This window comes from Sesamum indicum, linkage group LG6, assembly GCF_000512975.1.
Source record: "Sesamum indicum cultivar Zhongzhi No. 13 linkage group LG6, S_indicum_v1.0, whole genome shotgun sequence".
NCBI classification, from domain to species: Eukaryota; Viridiplantae; Streptophyta; class Magnoliopsida; order Lamiales; family Pedaliaceae; genus Sesamum; species Sesamum indicum.
In genome coordinates this window covers 17,959,114-17,974,725 of record NC_026150.1, presented here as the reverse complement: position 1 = coordinate 17,974,725, position 15,612 = coordinate 17,959,114, and the positions used below count along the sequence as shown (strand labels likewise).

Sequence of the window (15,612 nt, the reverse complement as noted above, 5' to 3'; positions counted from 1 at the left end):
TTTCAAATATTTTATCCTTCTTTAGAACTATATACTTTATAAAATATTGATAAACTTTAAATTATTTAATATGAAAAGGATTCAAATTGATCCTTCCAAACGCAAGATTATTGAATTAAAAGCAAAGAAAGTCAATCTTTTCGTATTGCGGGAAATGTAAGCATGATAGATATATATATATATTTAATTACATAGGAAATGAAATAATATAAGGTGGGTTTGTATTTAATTTGTGTATGAATATTTTGTGTGATTAGAAAAAGTTTCCGTAGCAGAAAATCCGTGCAATACTACGCAGCACTTAATTAATGTTGCATTATATATGCATTAAAATAAATAAGAAAAATTGGAGAAAAATACAGAGTCTTTACAATTTATTATATGATTGGTTGGATTCAATTTTACCTGATTTAAATAAAAAAAAAAGTTTCGTCACATAACGTTTTTATAAGCTATTCATCTTTTTTAGGGTATATTACAATAAATTATTTTAAAATCTATTTTAACTACAAATACTTCATGTAGTTGTGGTATTCATAATTTTGCAAATAATGAGAAGGTATTTATAATTATGAAGAAGAATACTGAATTTAAACATGTGAACTCCGATCATACAAATCTTCTCTTTTAACAATACTGAATTTGAATTCTAAATATTTGACAAAATAAATTTTTTTATGAAAGATTAGTGCTCTCAACCTCACCATATTGTAATTTTATATGACAAATAATTATTGGTCTAATACAAATTTATTTCTTTTTTCTTTTTTATCTCTCTAGAAGATATTATTTCGATGATTCCAACCAGTTTGAGAGGAAAGGGCCTTGGGCAGCCCAGAGTCATCCTTGGGCCTGGCTCACAAAAGTAGGGGCAGCACAAACCCAAAATTCGTATCATAAACCCATCATGATGTACAGTTGGTCGGTCAGTCAAAATGACAAAATAGAAAATAATGAAAATAAAAAAACTGGGCCCTGAGTTTGATTCTTACAAGCTTCTTGCATCTGTAAAGCATGCCTACGGACAGCTATATTTTGCTGTAAAAGTTATTGCAATAAATACTAACATCATTAATTAATCAAATTAATTACATCTTAAACAAATAAAAAAGTTTACTTTAACATATCCAAATTTAAATGTAGCCTTTCAATTACCTTATACAAACAAACTACATTAATTACAACTGTTTTCATATGCACCACATTTCTAGTCTTGCAAGAATTACCAAGATTATCATTTTCATAGAACCACAATGATTCGTACTAAAAGTTTTTAGTGTTTGTTGTATTGAAAATCAGGAACAATATTTTTTTATTTGAGTAATTGCTATCCTAAAAGGTGAAATGCGTCTGGATTGTTTCAATTATGAACTTGTGGAATGCACCATCGTTAGAACCACACTTGAAAAGCCTAATTACATATAACTCTCTGATATTTAAGTCTGTAAGTCCTACAAATATTAGGATAGTAAAAATTGTAGGTATTAGAAAACTATAAACACACATTATGTGGAAGAGAGAGAGAGAGTGAGTGGGGTAGCATAAGTATATTACAAAGAAATTGAGGTTATGGGGAACAATGGAATATGGGGCGTTTGTTGTACGTAGGTAGTAGGTGGAGATGATGTTCAGTGTTGACGCTTTATCAACATAAAACCTGGAGAGGATCTTACGCCTGTAACCCAAATTCATAACACCCAAACTCCACCCCCATAATCTCTTTTTTTAATCAATAATTTAAATTAAATTGTAAAGAAAAAAAAAAAAAGGAAAAGGGTCCCACACATTGAAAAGAGGGAAGAGCATATGGTAGCATCATCAAATTGTGGGACCCAAGATCTGTATCATCATTAATCTATGATGGTTCATCCCCACGCCTATTTTCACACAATTATTGCCTCCTCACTGCTTCTTCCCTTTCTCTTTTTTTCTTTATGTAATGGGGAATCATTGCCTATGCACAGCGCACACGGGTTATCTGGTTTAGATGGGACGTTCTTATTATTAGATTATCCTAATTCAAACAAATTTACAATTATTATCATTAATTAATATTTCCTATTCTGAATCTTAGTCTCAATAATTAATGATTGTTGTGTGTTGAGATATTCAGTAGGAATAGGATTGGGATTTATATAATAGAGAGATTTAATTAGGTTTTGTAGCACCCTAATTCCACGCATGAATGTTAAAATATCACTATATATTATGGGTTAGTCCTCAAAGTTTTGAAAATATTAATAATGTCGGGTATATTTTATGAAGGTTGCATACGATCTTTCAGAGTACTTACAATTTTCAGACAAGATTTGAATTCGTTTTATTAATTCAAGATCCTTATAATTCGGTTCTACTATATCCTAAACCCTGATGTATATATACTCAGAGTAACTATTGGATCAATTAGATATTTGTGGTTCACGTGAATTGTATAACTAAGAGTCTGTGTCCAAATAGTTGTTGCCCTTTATGCAACATCCACAATTTTTCCTACGCTAATACTCTTACGAGTTTTATTATCACTTCTCTTACAACCAACCGACTTAAATATGAATGATTACAATTGAGGGCTTCCCAGTATGATTTTGACGGGATCTTTGTAGGCTTATAGCTGAGAGATTCAAACCACATTTCACTTTATGAGATTAGTAATTAAAAATACATTGTCTTGAATTTTCAGCACAGTAATTACTATATATAAATCGACGATGGAGAGACATTCAGGTTATTTATTTCAAATTGAGGATTCATTTTATATGTATATATATATAGCAGATGTAATTATGTAAATATAAAATAAAATATGCAAAGTAAGGCATAAATTAATAATGGGACATAGAGATAGAGTGGTCCTAATGCAGCCAATGATCGAATTTAGGTCCCCTACCAAATACACAGCATGCAGTCACTACAGGACCATTTAGTTTGAAAATACCTTAGCATATATGAGGATGTCTTGTCCTCTTATCCATACCTTATTTCATGCAGTTTTACCAAATGCCACCTCCCTCCTACACTAATATTTTACCTAATTCTGCAATATTTCCAGCAATTTAATAATGGGCAAACTGGGTATTTTAATATCTCTCTAATGGATGAAGTGGGTAATACTATAAACTTTGGTTCCCAATACATATGAACTCAGTCAAACAGCCTCAGTTTGAAACGAATGATTGAGATTGTATTAGTTTTATGTTTGGCAGTGTTGACTTGTTAGAGAATTTTGCAGTTTGGAAAGATCTAAATAAATGATTTCTTGGGTTGACAAACAATTATTTGGGGCTTTCCATTTTTTTCTTTTTTTTTGATTTTTTAACAACTAGTTGTTCACAATGATATAAAAATCATATGTTAATTTTTTTTAAAATAAGAAAAATTAACTATTATTAATTGAAATAAATCGATTACAATTACAATTATTTATGTCGACGTTAATATCTAACAAAAACTATTACGATAATTATATCATGCTCAATATAGTTATTGTGCAGTAGAAAATATCCCACGCACATGGCGGGGTTCGAATTCATAATCTTTAAAATTATGGGGCCTTTACTTTATCAATTAAATTAAGTCTCATTGTTTGAAGATTTAGTTGTAATTGAATTTTACAAATGAGCAATATTACGAGTATTTTTTCTTCAAAATAAAAGGGAAAAAGAAACAAAGGGGCGTAATTAAGTACAAGTAGGAGGGGTAAAACCGTCCCCAAAGGTTGGCGTGCATTAACGGCATAAAGCTTCAAAAAAGAGTTCCTAGTGATCCCTGTTCCACTCTGTCAACAGTATAATCCACCCACACCACAACCCAGCCCCCCCTCTCCCCCCCTATGTACTCTACTCCCCCTCCACCCCCTACCCCACGCCACCCCACACACGAGCACACTACACGTAGTGTTCTCTCTCCTCTGCTAGAATTCAGAAAAAAGAAGAGCGACAACTTCCTCAGTATATTCAGTCTATTCTCAGTGACACACACAAATACAAATACATAAAGATAAGAAGAGAGCAAAACACATACACATTCATTTAGATATAGGAGAGAGAGAGAGACAGAGAGAGAGAGAGAAAGGCGGGATCTTGAGATTTGCGAGATAAATAAGAGATCTTGGGGAATCAGGAGGAGTAATAGCAAAGGCGGCTGGAATTTAAGGCCCCTCCCTTTAATTGTGGGGTTGGTGGACTATAATCTGTCATATTTATGGCATCACATCACTATATTTCATCACAGTTGATATAATGTAATGGAAAAGCAAAGACAAGACATAAGAAGAAGAAGAAGAAGAAGAAGAATGCGGGTATTGGAATTCTTTCTTCTTGTTTGTTAACTGCTCTCCTGCTGCTTAGCTCGAGTCTCGAGGCGTTTTCTTGAAGTGGGGTGGCTGAGAAAAAGGGGGAAGAAAATTCCTATACTGCCTCTGCCCTGCAGCAGCTGGGATTTTGCTGTTTACTTGCGGGTTTTGTTCTCTTGTGCTTGTATTCCTGTTTTGCGGACGATATCATCCATTCATATATTATTCTGGTTAGAGAGGAACTGAACGGTGATGGGATAAAGTAAAGATTCATGCTTTTGTCCTCTTTAAGCAGCTGAGCATGAGTTCCAGTTTCCCCAGACTTTGTAGTTTCTTGCTTTTTTAGGAGATATATGCGTTTCTCGACAGTGGATTTGAGTGTAGAAAGTACTAAAGAGTGCAGTGTGGGACGTTAGTTGAAGTAAGGTAATTTTCTTGAAGAGAAGGATGAAGTTTATGAAGTTGGGGTCAAAGCCTGATGCTTTTCAAACTGATGGGAGCTGTGTGAGGTAAGTTGTACGTGTGTGATTTTTCCCTTCCTCATCTTTTTAACCCCAACAACTCCATCGCTTTCCCTCCCTATATTCTTAGCTTCTGCTTTCTTGCATAATGCTCTGCCGTAGCTCCACATTTTCATTTCTTGATTTTCAAGAAATGGTTTTTGGTCTATGCTCATAGTTTTAGTTTCTGCCTAAGGTGTTCTCTGTCTCTATCCTTCCATCTGAGGGGAACTTTTCTACGTCTTGCATGTATGTTGTTTCTGTTCCTACATATTGTGTCCTGATTGTAAATAATGATATTTACTCAGCTTGAAGTCAGTTGGGATTCATCTCTTGTAGAACTGATTTTTCCCTAGTCCAGTACTTATAGGACTCATAATGATTACTTTTGCTTAACAGGTTAGTGTTCTAGTGGTGTTCTCTCTTCCTGTAAAGATAAACTTTGAGGCTGGCTATTAAGAGGTGGTCCAGGTGTTCAACCGTGTGATTTTGATAGCTTATGGTCCAACTTTAGCAGAGTTTTATGGGATAGGCCCCAACGTGCTAAAAAAATCAAGAATTGTTTGAGTTCCACAATCTCCTATCATTATATAGTACTTATTCTTCCACCTACCATTGACTAAATCCATATAATTAAGGGACCATTGGAACTGTAAAGCGTATCCCCGTCTTGGACATTAGGTTTCAAATATTAATTTATTTGAGTATAAAAAGAAACTTAAGTGGCTTATATAATTTGATGATTGCCTTTCTCCTTTATTTTTTTTCTGTTTATGTGGTCCCTTATCTGGCTAACGTTTTCTTTCAATTCGTTTACATCACTGTTGAATCCTGGCATGATAACTGGACTGAAGGTTATGCTTCAAAGGGCCATCACAAGCTTCAGGCGGTTTTTGATAACAAAGTTCTGCTAACTTGAACAGTTTCCTCCAAAATCTGATGTTATAAACACAGATATTTCACGATAGTTCTAAGTTCTGCTCAAGTTGGGACCGTAGTAAAATGTAATTCTGGTTGTGGACCACCATTTGTCTTTACTAATGAAGAAGCATAGCTTCAGGGATTCAATCCTAGAGACCCTAGCTTTTAAGATGTATTAACATTTGATCACTTTTAGTTGTTCTCTTGTATAATTTATTGCCTTGTGCAGGTATATATCATCTGAATTGGCAACTGATGTTATCATAAGTGTTGGCGACGTGAAGTTTCATCTTCATAAGGTGACATTTGTTGAGACTAGTGATGAATTGAAACTACTATTTCAAGTTCAGTTAATTTTTTCCCTCAAATGTTCCCTTAAATGTCATGCTTTGAAGGTCTTGGCAATCCATCATAGACTCAGCTTACCTTCAGCTTAAAGAAATGGTTGGCAGATCATTTTGAAGATAGTAAAATTAATCTTAAGCAGCTGAAAGAAAGGTGTTATAAGCTATCAAAGATCCTAACTCAGCTTGAAGGTTGCTGGAATTTCTGTCTGTCTTGTACTGAAACTGGAGTGTTTTTTCTTTTCCCCCTTCCATTTTCCTTTTTAACCCATGCGCACAACCACTCATACATGCGTCCAATAGGTTTTGGACCCAACTTCTCCACAATGATATATTGAGCCCCAAACCACTGGGGTGTGTTCCCTGAGGGACTGTTCTGAAACTGGAGTTGGAATTAGTTTCATTGTTGAAATAGTTAAATTTTGAGAGCATGGGAACTAATGACTTTTTAGCGCTAGTTGTAATGAATGCCCATTGAGTTCAATGCGAGCCTTTGCAGTTTACCTGTGCAGATGAAACTTGGCAAAGATGAGTAGAAAGATAGGATGATACAGCCAACACACATAAACATGAGATATTGCCAGAGAATGATTGCACCATAGCTTAGATTTCACAAGTTTCTACTTGAGTTTTGCTTTTTAATTTGGGTCTGTGTTTATTTGAAAATGTCCTGTTGTGTTTACCTTTGCAGTTTCCTCTCTTGTCCAAGAGCAATAAGTTACAAAAACTTGTTTCAAAGGCCGGTGAGGAAAGCCTTGATGAAATTCTGTTGGTTGATTTCCCTGGCGGACCTAAAGCATTTGAAATATGTGCCAAATTTTGTTATGGTATAACGGTGACACTTAATCCCTACAATGTTGTGGCTGCACGCTGTGCGGCAGAGTATCTTGAGATGACTGAGGATATTGACAGAGGAAACCTCATTTTAAAGATTGAGATATTTCTAAACTCCAGTATATTACGCAACTGGAAAGATTCTATTATCGTTCTACAGACTACCAAGTCTCTTCTTCCATGGTCTGAGAATCTAAAGATAGTAGGTAGATGCGTAGATTCAATTGCATCCAAAACTTCAGTGGATCCTTCACTGATTACCTGGTCTTATACGTACAACAGAAAATTGGCAACATCAGGCCAGATAATTCAGAGTGGAAGAAAATTCCCCGAGAAAAATGAATCTGTGCCTAAGGACTGGTGGGTTGAAGACATATGTGAGTTGGATATTGATCTATACAAGAGAGTTATGGTTGCAATAAAATCGAAAGGTAGAATGGATGGTGGTGTTATTGGGGAGGCTCTTAAGACTTATGCCATGAGATGGTTGCCGGATTCTGTTGATGCATTGGTTTCTGAAGTTCATATCCTTAGGAACAAAGCTCTGGTGGAAACTATAATTTGCTTACTGCCATCAGACAAGAGTATCAGCTGTTCCTGCAGTTTCTTGCTAAAATTACTTAAAGTTGCTATTCTGATAGGAGCTGATGATTCATCAAGGGAAGATCTGATAAGAAGTATCAGTCTGAAGTTGGACGAGGCTTTGGTTAGTGATCTGTTGATACCCGCAAGGTCCCCTCATACTACCATTTACGACATCGAACTCGTTCAGCGCCTTGTGGATCAGTTTGTGGCAAACGAAAAGAGTAACAGGGATTTGAAACTTGTGGACAAGAACAGTAAAAGTGAAGGTGAATTTGTTCTAGGGCATGGATCCTGGTTGCAAGTTGGAAAGATCGTTGATGGTTATCTTGCAGCAATTGCTCATGATCCAAATCTCTCGATCTCCTGTTTCATCAAATTGTCACGGTCAATTCCCGAGTCAGCTAGACCTATTCATGATGGACTATATGGTGCCATTGACATCTATCTGAAGGTACACCTCTTTTTCAGTGTCCGTATGCTCGTTTGGTTCTTATATCGTGTTTTAACTCCTTTAATTTCTGTTTCTTGGGCTCATCCGGACTGAAATTCTGTATCATTATTCTTCCTTTTTACTTCTCAAGGATATTGAGTAATTTTTGCACAGAGGTCTTTGGTCTACCTGCTAAAGCTCCATTAGAATTAGTTCACATCCAAATGTATTATTTTGAGACACAAGTTAAAAAACAAAAAAAAACTGAAAATTCCATGTTTTGCAGGAGCACAAGAATTTAACAAAATCAGAGAGGAAGAGCTTGTGTGGGCTAATGGATGTCAAAAAATTGACCACAGAGGCTTCCATGCATGCGGCGCAAAACGAACAGCTCCCCCTCCGTGTGGTAGTTCAAGTTCTATTTTTTGAGCAGGTGAGGTCAGCAGCTGGTGCCCACGCCCTCAACAACAGCCACAATGCAATGGATCCCCCTAGAAACACTCAAGAAAACTGGGGGAAGTCAGCCCCAGAAAACCGGAAGTCCCTGAGAAAACAAATGGACGAGATGAAGGTAAAAGACGAAGAATTACTCAAAAATGGAAAACTAGCAAAGAGAGGCAGCAAGAACAGAGCATCAGGGGCGCAGTTGCTCCCGTCTCGTTCGAGAAGAATTTTCGACAAGTTGTGGATTGTGGGGAAAGGGCTCGCAAACGGAGAGAACAAGAGCTCGGAGACTTCTGCCAGTTCACAGAGCCCAACTTCCATGATCCAAGGGGAAACGAAGTCCTCTGGTTCATCTTCAAGACAAAGGCGACACTCAATCTCGTAGAGCATCACCATAGCATTTCTATGAGCAAGAAACATTAAGGCATTTAATATAACTGTAAAGTGGTTAGTAGGATGTCCGTCGCAGTAGATTAAGGGTTTGGTCTGCACAGTGAGTCAGTCATTAAAAGTTTTCTGTAGCAGAAAACTGTATCAATTTACTTTCCTGGATATCTTCTCATGTTGTATGAGTCCTTGCATCATTGGTTCAATTCTTACATACCTATTTCTGATTCAGTTGAGAAGGATTTGCATGAAACTCATTGCTATTTCTTGCAATCAGTTGAACCAGCATATGTGTACTTCGCGGACTTGCTGATTGTAGGAGACTTGAGTGCTTCTTACTTGATTCGTTTCTTGAATCTTGTTGCCTGTCAAGTTGCTGATACTTCACTCAGAACTAATTTAGATCTGAGAGGATATTTCTGAAGATACTAACATGATTGAGTTCTAAGATAGTGGTTTTCAAAACGCTACCGTGTTTTTGGATCATTCACAAGAAATCCAACCTTTCATACTTTCAAGTATGAAAATGTAAAATCGTCGCAAGCTTCCGCAACAGCTGAAGAAGACTCTTTCGGTGGATGAAAATTTCGAGTTGAGCAAAACAACCTTTTTCTGATAGATATAGATGTGGAAGTAATTTCATGAAAATGTGTCAAGACCTATCTCCACTATTTTCTTAATTTTCTCTAATCGAGCTTAAACGAATTTTAATTAGATCAAATATGAGTTAAGCTCAATTAATTTGATATTTTTAAATATATCCTTTTATTTTCGTAATAATCGAATCGAGTTTGAATTGAGCTTGAAAGCTTATCAAACAAAAACTTTTATCCTAGTTTAGGTTGTTAAATTTAACAAATCGAATGTATAATAAATTTTTATCAATTGATTTTAATCGAGTATCAAGTAATTTAACTTAATTTCAAACCTAATTAATATCGATAAAGTTAAAACTAAAAATACTTATTTACAGATAGATTAATATATTTATAATTATAGATGATGGTGAAAGAAACATAAAAAAAAGAAAAAGAAAAGAAAATTGTTACGGATATGCCGATGGCTCCAAGAAAAGTCAACTGGAGACGGAGTTAACGTTTTTATTACATTCAAAGATTTCGACTCTTCACACTCCCTCGCTCTCTGTCTACATATATTCTCCAAAACGGCAAGAATCAAGAAAAAGATGAAAACTTGTGCAACCCCTTTACTCCTCACCCTCTATTTTCTCCTAATTTATAATCCCACCAGAGTTGTTCATTCTTCATCTGATGGGAATTATGATGATGGGCAATGCAAAGCATGGCTGGTTCAGTCAATCCCTACTGACATGCCCCACCTCTCTCTCGTTCCTGGTGTACTCTCTACCGGTAACTAGTTCTTCCTCCCTTGTCCGATTTCTTTTTCTGATTCTTGGGGGCTTATTATAATTATTATTTGGAAAGAAGAGATAATACTGGAAAGTTAAGCCTATGAATCTCAAGGAGACTGGGATTCTTGGCTCCTTTAACTTCACCGTTAGTTGAATAAATTATTTGTTTGTTTTCATCAGTGTGAATTGCTTGATATAGCTACGTTTTTCTGGTATTATGCTCATCTTTTAGTTTCTTGGAATTTTGGTTGGAGTTTTTATGTAGAGGCAAAAGAAAAGAAATTTAAACAAATCAGTGAAGCTTTAATTGCATAAAATGCATAGGCAGCCACGGGGATCCCCTGAAAGATCCCTGCTCTCCATCACTGTATGAACATTACTTCTATTTTCATGTGATTGAACCAGCTGATGTTTTACGATGGTTGGCTGGAAATTCTTCACGGAGCCTGGACATAATTGCACAGTACTGGCAGTTGGTAGCGCATCCGAAGGATCCTCGATCAGGGGATTATGGATATACGGAAGATGACATGCGGAGATTTGGTGCTAATCAAGGATTTGAAGTTCATCAAGCATTGGAAAATGCAGCGGACCGCAACATTAGTATAAGGTAGGTAGATGAGTTAACCTGGAGCTTTTTTGGAACAGTACAATATTAGTAACTGCAGATTTCCACTAATGGAATGCACTTGTAACGAAAAGTTCCAAGGAAATGTCACCTGAAACAGTAATTTGTGACCATATAATGAAAATGCAAAGCTCTTGTTCATACTATCTCATGCACTTTAGTGTCTCTTTATTCTTTTATGAGATGCATCAAATTGATGGATAAGTAGAGCTGCAATGAAGCCTTGCTTGTAACTTTTCAAACTAGGCTTGAGCAGGCTCGGATTTCACCGATCTTTAACCCAAGCATGACCCTTTTGAATGCCTAGCTGAGTTCAAATCTCAAGCTCAAATCACGTCGAAATGTGATCACTTTTGCTTGAACATGTATATTCATAACAGTCCCTGACCTTGTTTATCTTGCTTGCTCTCGAATTCTTGAAGATTCACACCAAGTCAGACCTTTTCACCAACCTGACTAACAGTTTAATACAAAAGCTTGTTCTTGATGCTTACATGCCAGATCAGTTGAAACAATTATCAAACTAAATAGTGAAGATACATCAAGCAAAGATTTCATCCTGTTCGTTACGAAATGACTCTGATATTACTAGCTTATCTATTATTTGTATTCTGAATGATAATATATCTTTTATCACCATTTGATACGATTTTAAAACATACAACCCTTCATCACTTTAGAGACTAATTTTAGTTCAGACTTCTACAGCACTCTGGTGTCTATCCTGACTATACTGAAGAACCATCTGCCCTAGCATCGGGAAGGCCAAATGTGAAGAATGTTACTTTACTACTTAAAGACTGGTGGGGATCTGGCATAGTCCATGCCAAGGTGTGGATATCCGATAGCCAAGACGTCTACATTGGATCAGCAAACAATGACTGGAAATCTCTAACTCAGGTACTATAATTATTACTAAAGATCTAAAATCCTTCATCTTTTGAGCACTTTCTCCAGAAGGTGTGACCAAACATGTTCTTTCTTCTATTGGTTTTCAGTGTAGGTTTTATCAGATTTCAAGTACTATAAACTTAGTCTTAGTCTGCATTGTTCTATGAAAAAGGAAAAAGGAACTGCAAATATGTTCTTCTCAATTGCAGTATATATTCTCATGCAGAATCCTGATTTGAGGTCATAGTTGTTTATTGCATAACTCGACTTCCACTATTTCTTCTGCTGAGGGGTTTTTTCATATCTTTCTGTGGTACTACAAGTTTTTCCTAATTCGTTTCCTTTTATGTGCTTCTGCACATGGGGGTGGTAGTGGATACTGGATACTGGATAGGGTCTCCTATTCCAATGATTTAAAATGAACTGTTTGATACCTAGGCTGTGTGTGAATACATTTACTTATCAAGTGTCTATATTATGATATTCTTGATGGGTGTTGGTTCAATCAGTCTCATTGTTCAATGATTTCAGGTGAAGGAAGTCGGCATTTATCTTGTTGGCTGTCCAAGAATTGCAGAGAATGTCGAAATTTACTTTGAAAACTTGTGGAAACTTGCCCATCTTAACTCTTCTAATTATACAGAATCCATCTGGGATCAACAATGGCAGATCGTCCGAAAGGTTCCCTGTTGGTCCCATTTCCTCCACCCAAAAGAGAGGTGCAGGTAAGCAGGATATCAAGAGGATGCGTCTACATGCTTTCTCCCGTAATACCTGCTGTTTCGCTTCTATGAATCTCAAAATCTTGTTCATATTCTTAATCATTCGGTGAATCATTTATCAATAATCTGTAACAGTCATAAAAATATTTAAACATGTTTAGTTTCTTGAGCATTATATGTTCTCTCATTATAATATAAAGTTGTTCCTCTCCTTGTCAAAACAATCTGTTGATTTAGTTGTTTAATTTCCCATGTTATGTCTTGACAGATCGCCGCTTCCTAAATATGTGAAGGTCAAACATGTTACTGGGTATCCCGTGCTTTCAGACCCTGATATTTTTCATGTCTCCATTGAAACTCCAGGACGAAACTATTCAACATCACAGCATCAATCCTGCTATCTGTCCTTTGCTCCACCAGAGGTTTAGCATCTGTCAAAAATGTTCTAGCTAATGTCCAAGTTCTTCGATATGCTGATGCCTTTCTGTGTTGCAGCTGTTGTTTGGGAAGTATCAGACAGATGAACAAGCCTGGGTGGATACAATTAAATCCGTCGGAAACGGAGCAACATTAAGAATAAGTACTATGGATTGGCTTGGTCAATCACAATACACGTCGCAGACAGTCTATTGGTCATCCCTGTCTTCAGCTATATCTGAGGTATATTTCTTAGTGCTTCTTAAATTCTGTTTCTTTTGCAACATATAATCTGAGCTTTCCCATAAATTATTTGAAAACACAGTTTCTTCTATTGTTTTAACTTGCGAACATTAATATAAAAAAGATGCTCATTTATAATGATTTTTGGCTCTCAGGTTTCTCACGTTGCTTTATTGGTTTTATTACAATATCTAGCTAATTTTCTTGGTGGTAGGTTGTGTTTAGCAAGCAGGCGAAGGTGAAGTTACTGGTAGCGTACTGGGCGCATTTTATCAATAACACAGACGTGTACCTAAAATCTCTGCTCTATACCAACAACCTGTGCTCTTCTTCAAAGTACAATAAATGTCATGGAAAAGTTGAGATCAAGTATTATATGGTGCCGGGATTCAATTTAACTGGACCGGCTACTCAAAATGGCACGGCCACTGGAAATATTTATCCAGGCTACACAAGGGTTAACCACGGAAAATATGCTGTTAGTGATGTACGAGCCCATATTGGGACGAGTAACCTAATATGGGACTACTTCTACTCGACTGCAGGAGTCAGCTTTGGGACATATAACTCTGCCATTGTTTCGCAACTTCAAGAAATCTTTGATGCTGATTGGGATTCACCTTACGCAGTGCCCGTTGAACCATTGGAAGATGGTCATGCATTTTCAAGCTGATATTGATTTTGGTGGTTGGAGTGATCTAGGAAGCACTGGGGATTCATACATGGACTTCAATCTATGTCAATTGTTCTCTTCCTTTTCTCTCTCCCAACAACTCAAAATATCCAAAATGGGATTATGAAGACTTAAAGAGGCAATTTTTATCCTTTGCATTTGGTATAATAATATTTAGGGATATTACATTTATGGTCCTTGATTTGTGTCTATTTGCACAATTTGCCCATGCCTTTTGGATTATACATACATAACTAGAAACTTCAATATCAGTTACACAAATTACTCTTAATTTTTCTGAAGACTTATATATACACCTCCAAAGAAAGTCAGTATCACACAAACAATCCTTGTTTTTGACTGTTAGGGATGGTTTTTATAATTATGCATAAGATAGAGATGCTTTGTATAAATAAATCATTAATTTAGGGTGTAAATATAATTATCTTTTATATCTATTCCCCTTTTATTTGAATAATTATATCGACACTTCATCTTGTTGGTATATATATAATTACCCCACACACCATGCATCTTATTGTTACTTCCACAACTTGGATCAAGGTACATTATGGAAGAATACCAGCACATTTGAGGAGTGTGTTTAATTTTCTAATTTTAAAATTATAAATATTAATTGAAATTGACTTTTTAATTATTTAAATATCTATTAAATTATAATAAGTGAAATAAAATGATTGAAAATTTAAAAAGAAACTGATTAGGCGATGGAAAGAAATGAAACCTTAGGCGGGAAATTTGGGATGAGAGATGAGAGTGGAAAAATTTAAACCAAATAAGAGGTTAGTGGAAGAGGAAAAAGGAGAAAAAAAAAAAAAAGCACGAAGAGAGAGATTGAATTAATTTCGTAGGCTTAAATGCATTTAATCCAATTTGGTATTATATTCTTGAATATGGGTAAAACACACCAATTGGACTTTTAGGCTTTATTAATAATATAGATTACAGAAAATGCACAAGACTACAAGCTACATAATACAGGGAATTCTGGAGGGGAATTATTCAAAGTGATGTTGAAACACGCGAGCTTCCAAATGTTTGGAGATCTGTGAGGGTGAGGGTGGGTAAAGATGAATCCGAAGGTTCATTGTACGGGGTGGGCACAACATAAAGCTTGCTCTTTCTTGAAGCAGTGAGTCCAGGATTTTCAATCATGTCTAAATTTTCTGGTTTGACTCCCTCTGGAAGTTTCCAGTTGAAGTTATAGAGAAGTTGAGCTAAAGGTAACTCAATGCTAGCCAGAGCAAATGTTATTCCAGGGCACATTCTCCTTCCAGATCCAAACGGGAGGTACTCAAAGTCACCACCCACAAAGTCCATGGAATTGTTCTCGAATCTTTCGGGTTCAAAGCTTTCGGGGTTAGTCCAATACTTGGGATCCCTCTGCATACCCCAACTGTTCACCAGTACCTTGACGTTTGCGGGTATGGTGTATCCATTGATAGTACATTCCTCCCTAGAGGCCCTAGGGAGAAACGGAACGGAAGGGTGCAATCTAAGTGTTTCCCTTATTACCAGTTTTAGATAGTTCAACTTCCTAACGTTGTCTTCATTGATGGATGTCGTTCGGCTTCCATTGAATACCTGTCTTACTTCAGCTTGCGCCTTGGCCATCACTCCTGGATTTCTCATTAGTTCTGTCATTATCCAATCAATTGCTGTTGCGGATGTCTCAGTTGCGGCAGAAAACACGTCCTGTAATACATACGTACATTAAAACAAATAATCATTTATTAATTAATATCATATAATTGTAACTAATATAACTAATTAGTTATGTTTTTCATCACTGAAGACTGAAGAGTACTCACAAAAAGAATAGCTTTGATATTGTCATTGCCGATTGGGAATTCGAGGTCTCCACTTTCCTTAAGCCTCAGGAAAACATCAACTAAATCTTCATTGCCGA

The 15,612-nt window shown here is 36.2% G+C and overlaps 3 protein-coding genes across 4 annotated transcripts in view; 2 read left to right on the top strand and 1 right to left on the bottom strand.

Moving 5' to 3' along the window:
- LOC105164862 (BTB/POZ domain-containing protein NPY1) lies at positions 3,870 to 8,967 on the top strand. Of its 2 annotated transcripts, XM_011083667.2 has the most exons (4): positions 3,870 to 4,800; positions 5,942 to 6,011; positions 6,748 to 7,926; positions 8,192 to 8,967. In XM_011083667.2, the coding sequence occupies exons 1-4, from the start codon at positions 4,739 to 4,741 to the stop codon at positions 8,732 to 8,734; spliced, it is 1,854 nt and encodes a 617-aa protein (XP_011081969.1). In that variant the 5' UTR covers positions 3,870 to 4,738; the 3' UTR covers positions 8,735 to 8,967. The 2 variants fall into 2 exon arrangements, with proteins under 2 accessions (XP_011081969.1, XP_020550548.1); XM_020694889.1 differs by lacking the exon at positions 5,942 to 6,011.
- Positions 9,853 to 13,879, top strand: LOC105164861 (phospholipase D Z). The gene is made up of 7 exons (XM_011083666.2): positions 9,853 to 10,106; positions 10,514 to 10,718; positions 11,435 to 11,636; positions 12,159 to 12,352; positions 12,618 to 12,771; positions 12,845 to 13,009; positions 13,224 to 13,879. Exons 1-7 carry the CDS (start codon positions 9,923 to 9,925, stop codon positions 13,680 to 13,682), a joined length of 1,563 nt encoding a protein of 520 aa, XP_011081968.1. The 5' UTR covers positions 9,853 to 9,922; the 3' UTR covers positions 13,683 to 13,879.
- Positions 14,604 to 15,612, bottom strand: part of LOC105165078 (premnaspirodiene oxygenase) — a 2,121-nt gene continuing 1,112 nt past the window's right edge. Inside the window, exons 2-3 of the mRNA XM_020695033.1 lie at positions 15,515 to 15,612; positions 14,604 to 15,398 (exon numbers count right to left, since the gene is read on the bottom strand). The exon at positions 15,515 to 15,612 is cut by the window's right edge and continues 5 nt beyond it. Coding sequence (XP_020550692.1) covers positions 14,706 to 15,398; positions 15,515 to 15,612 — 791 coding nt within the window. The 3' untranslated portion in view covers positions 14,604 to 14,705. The remainder of the gene's footprint in view (positions 15,399 to 15,514) is intronic.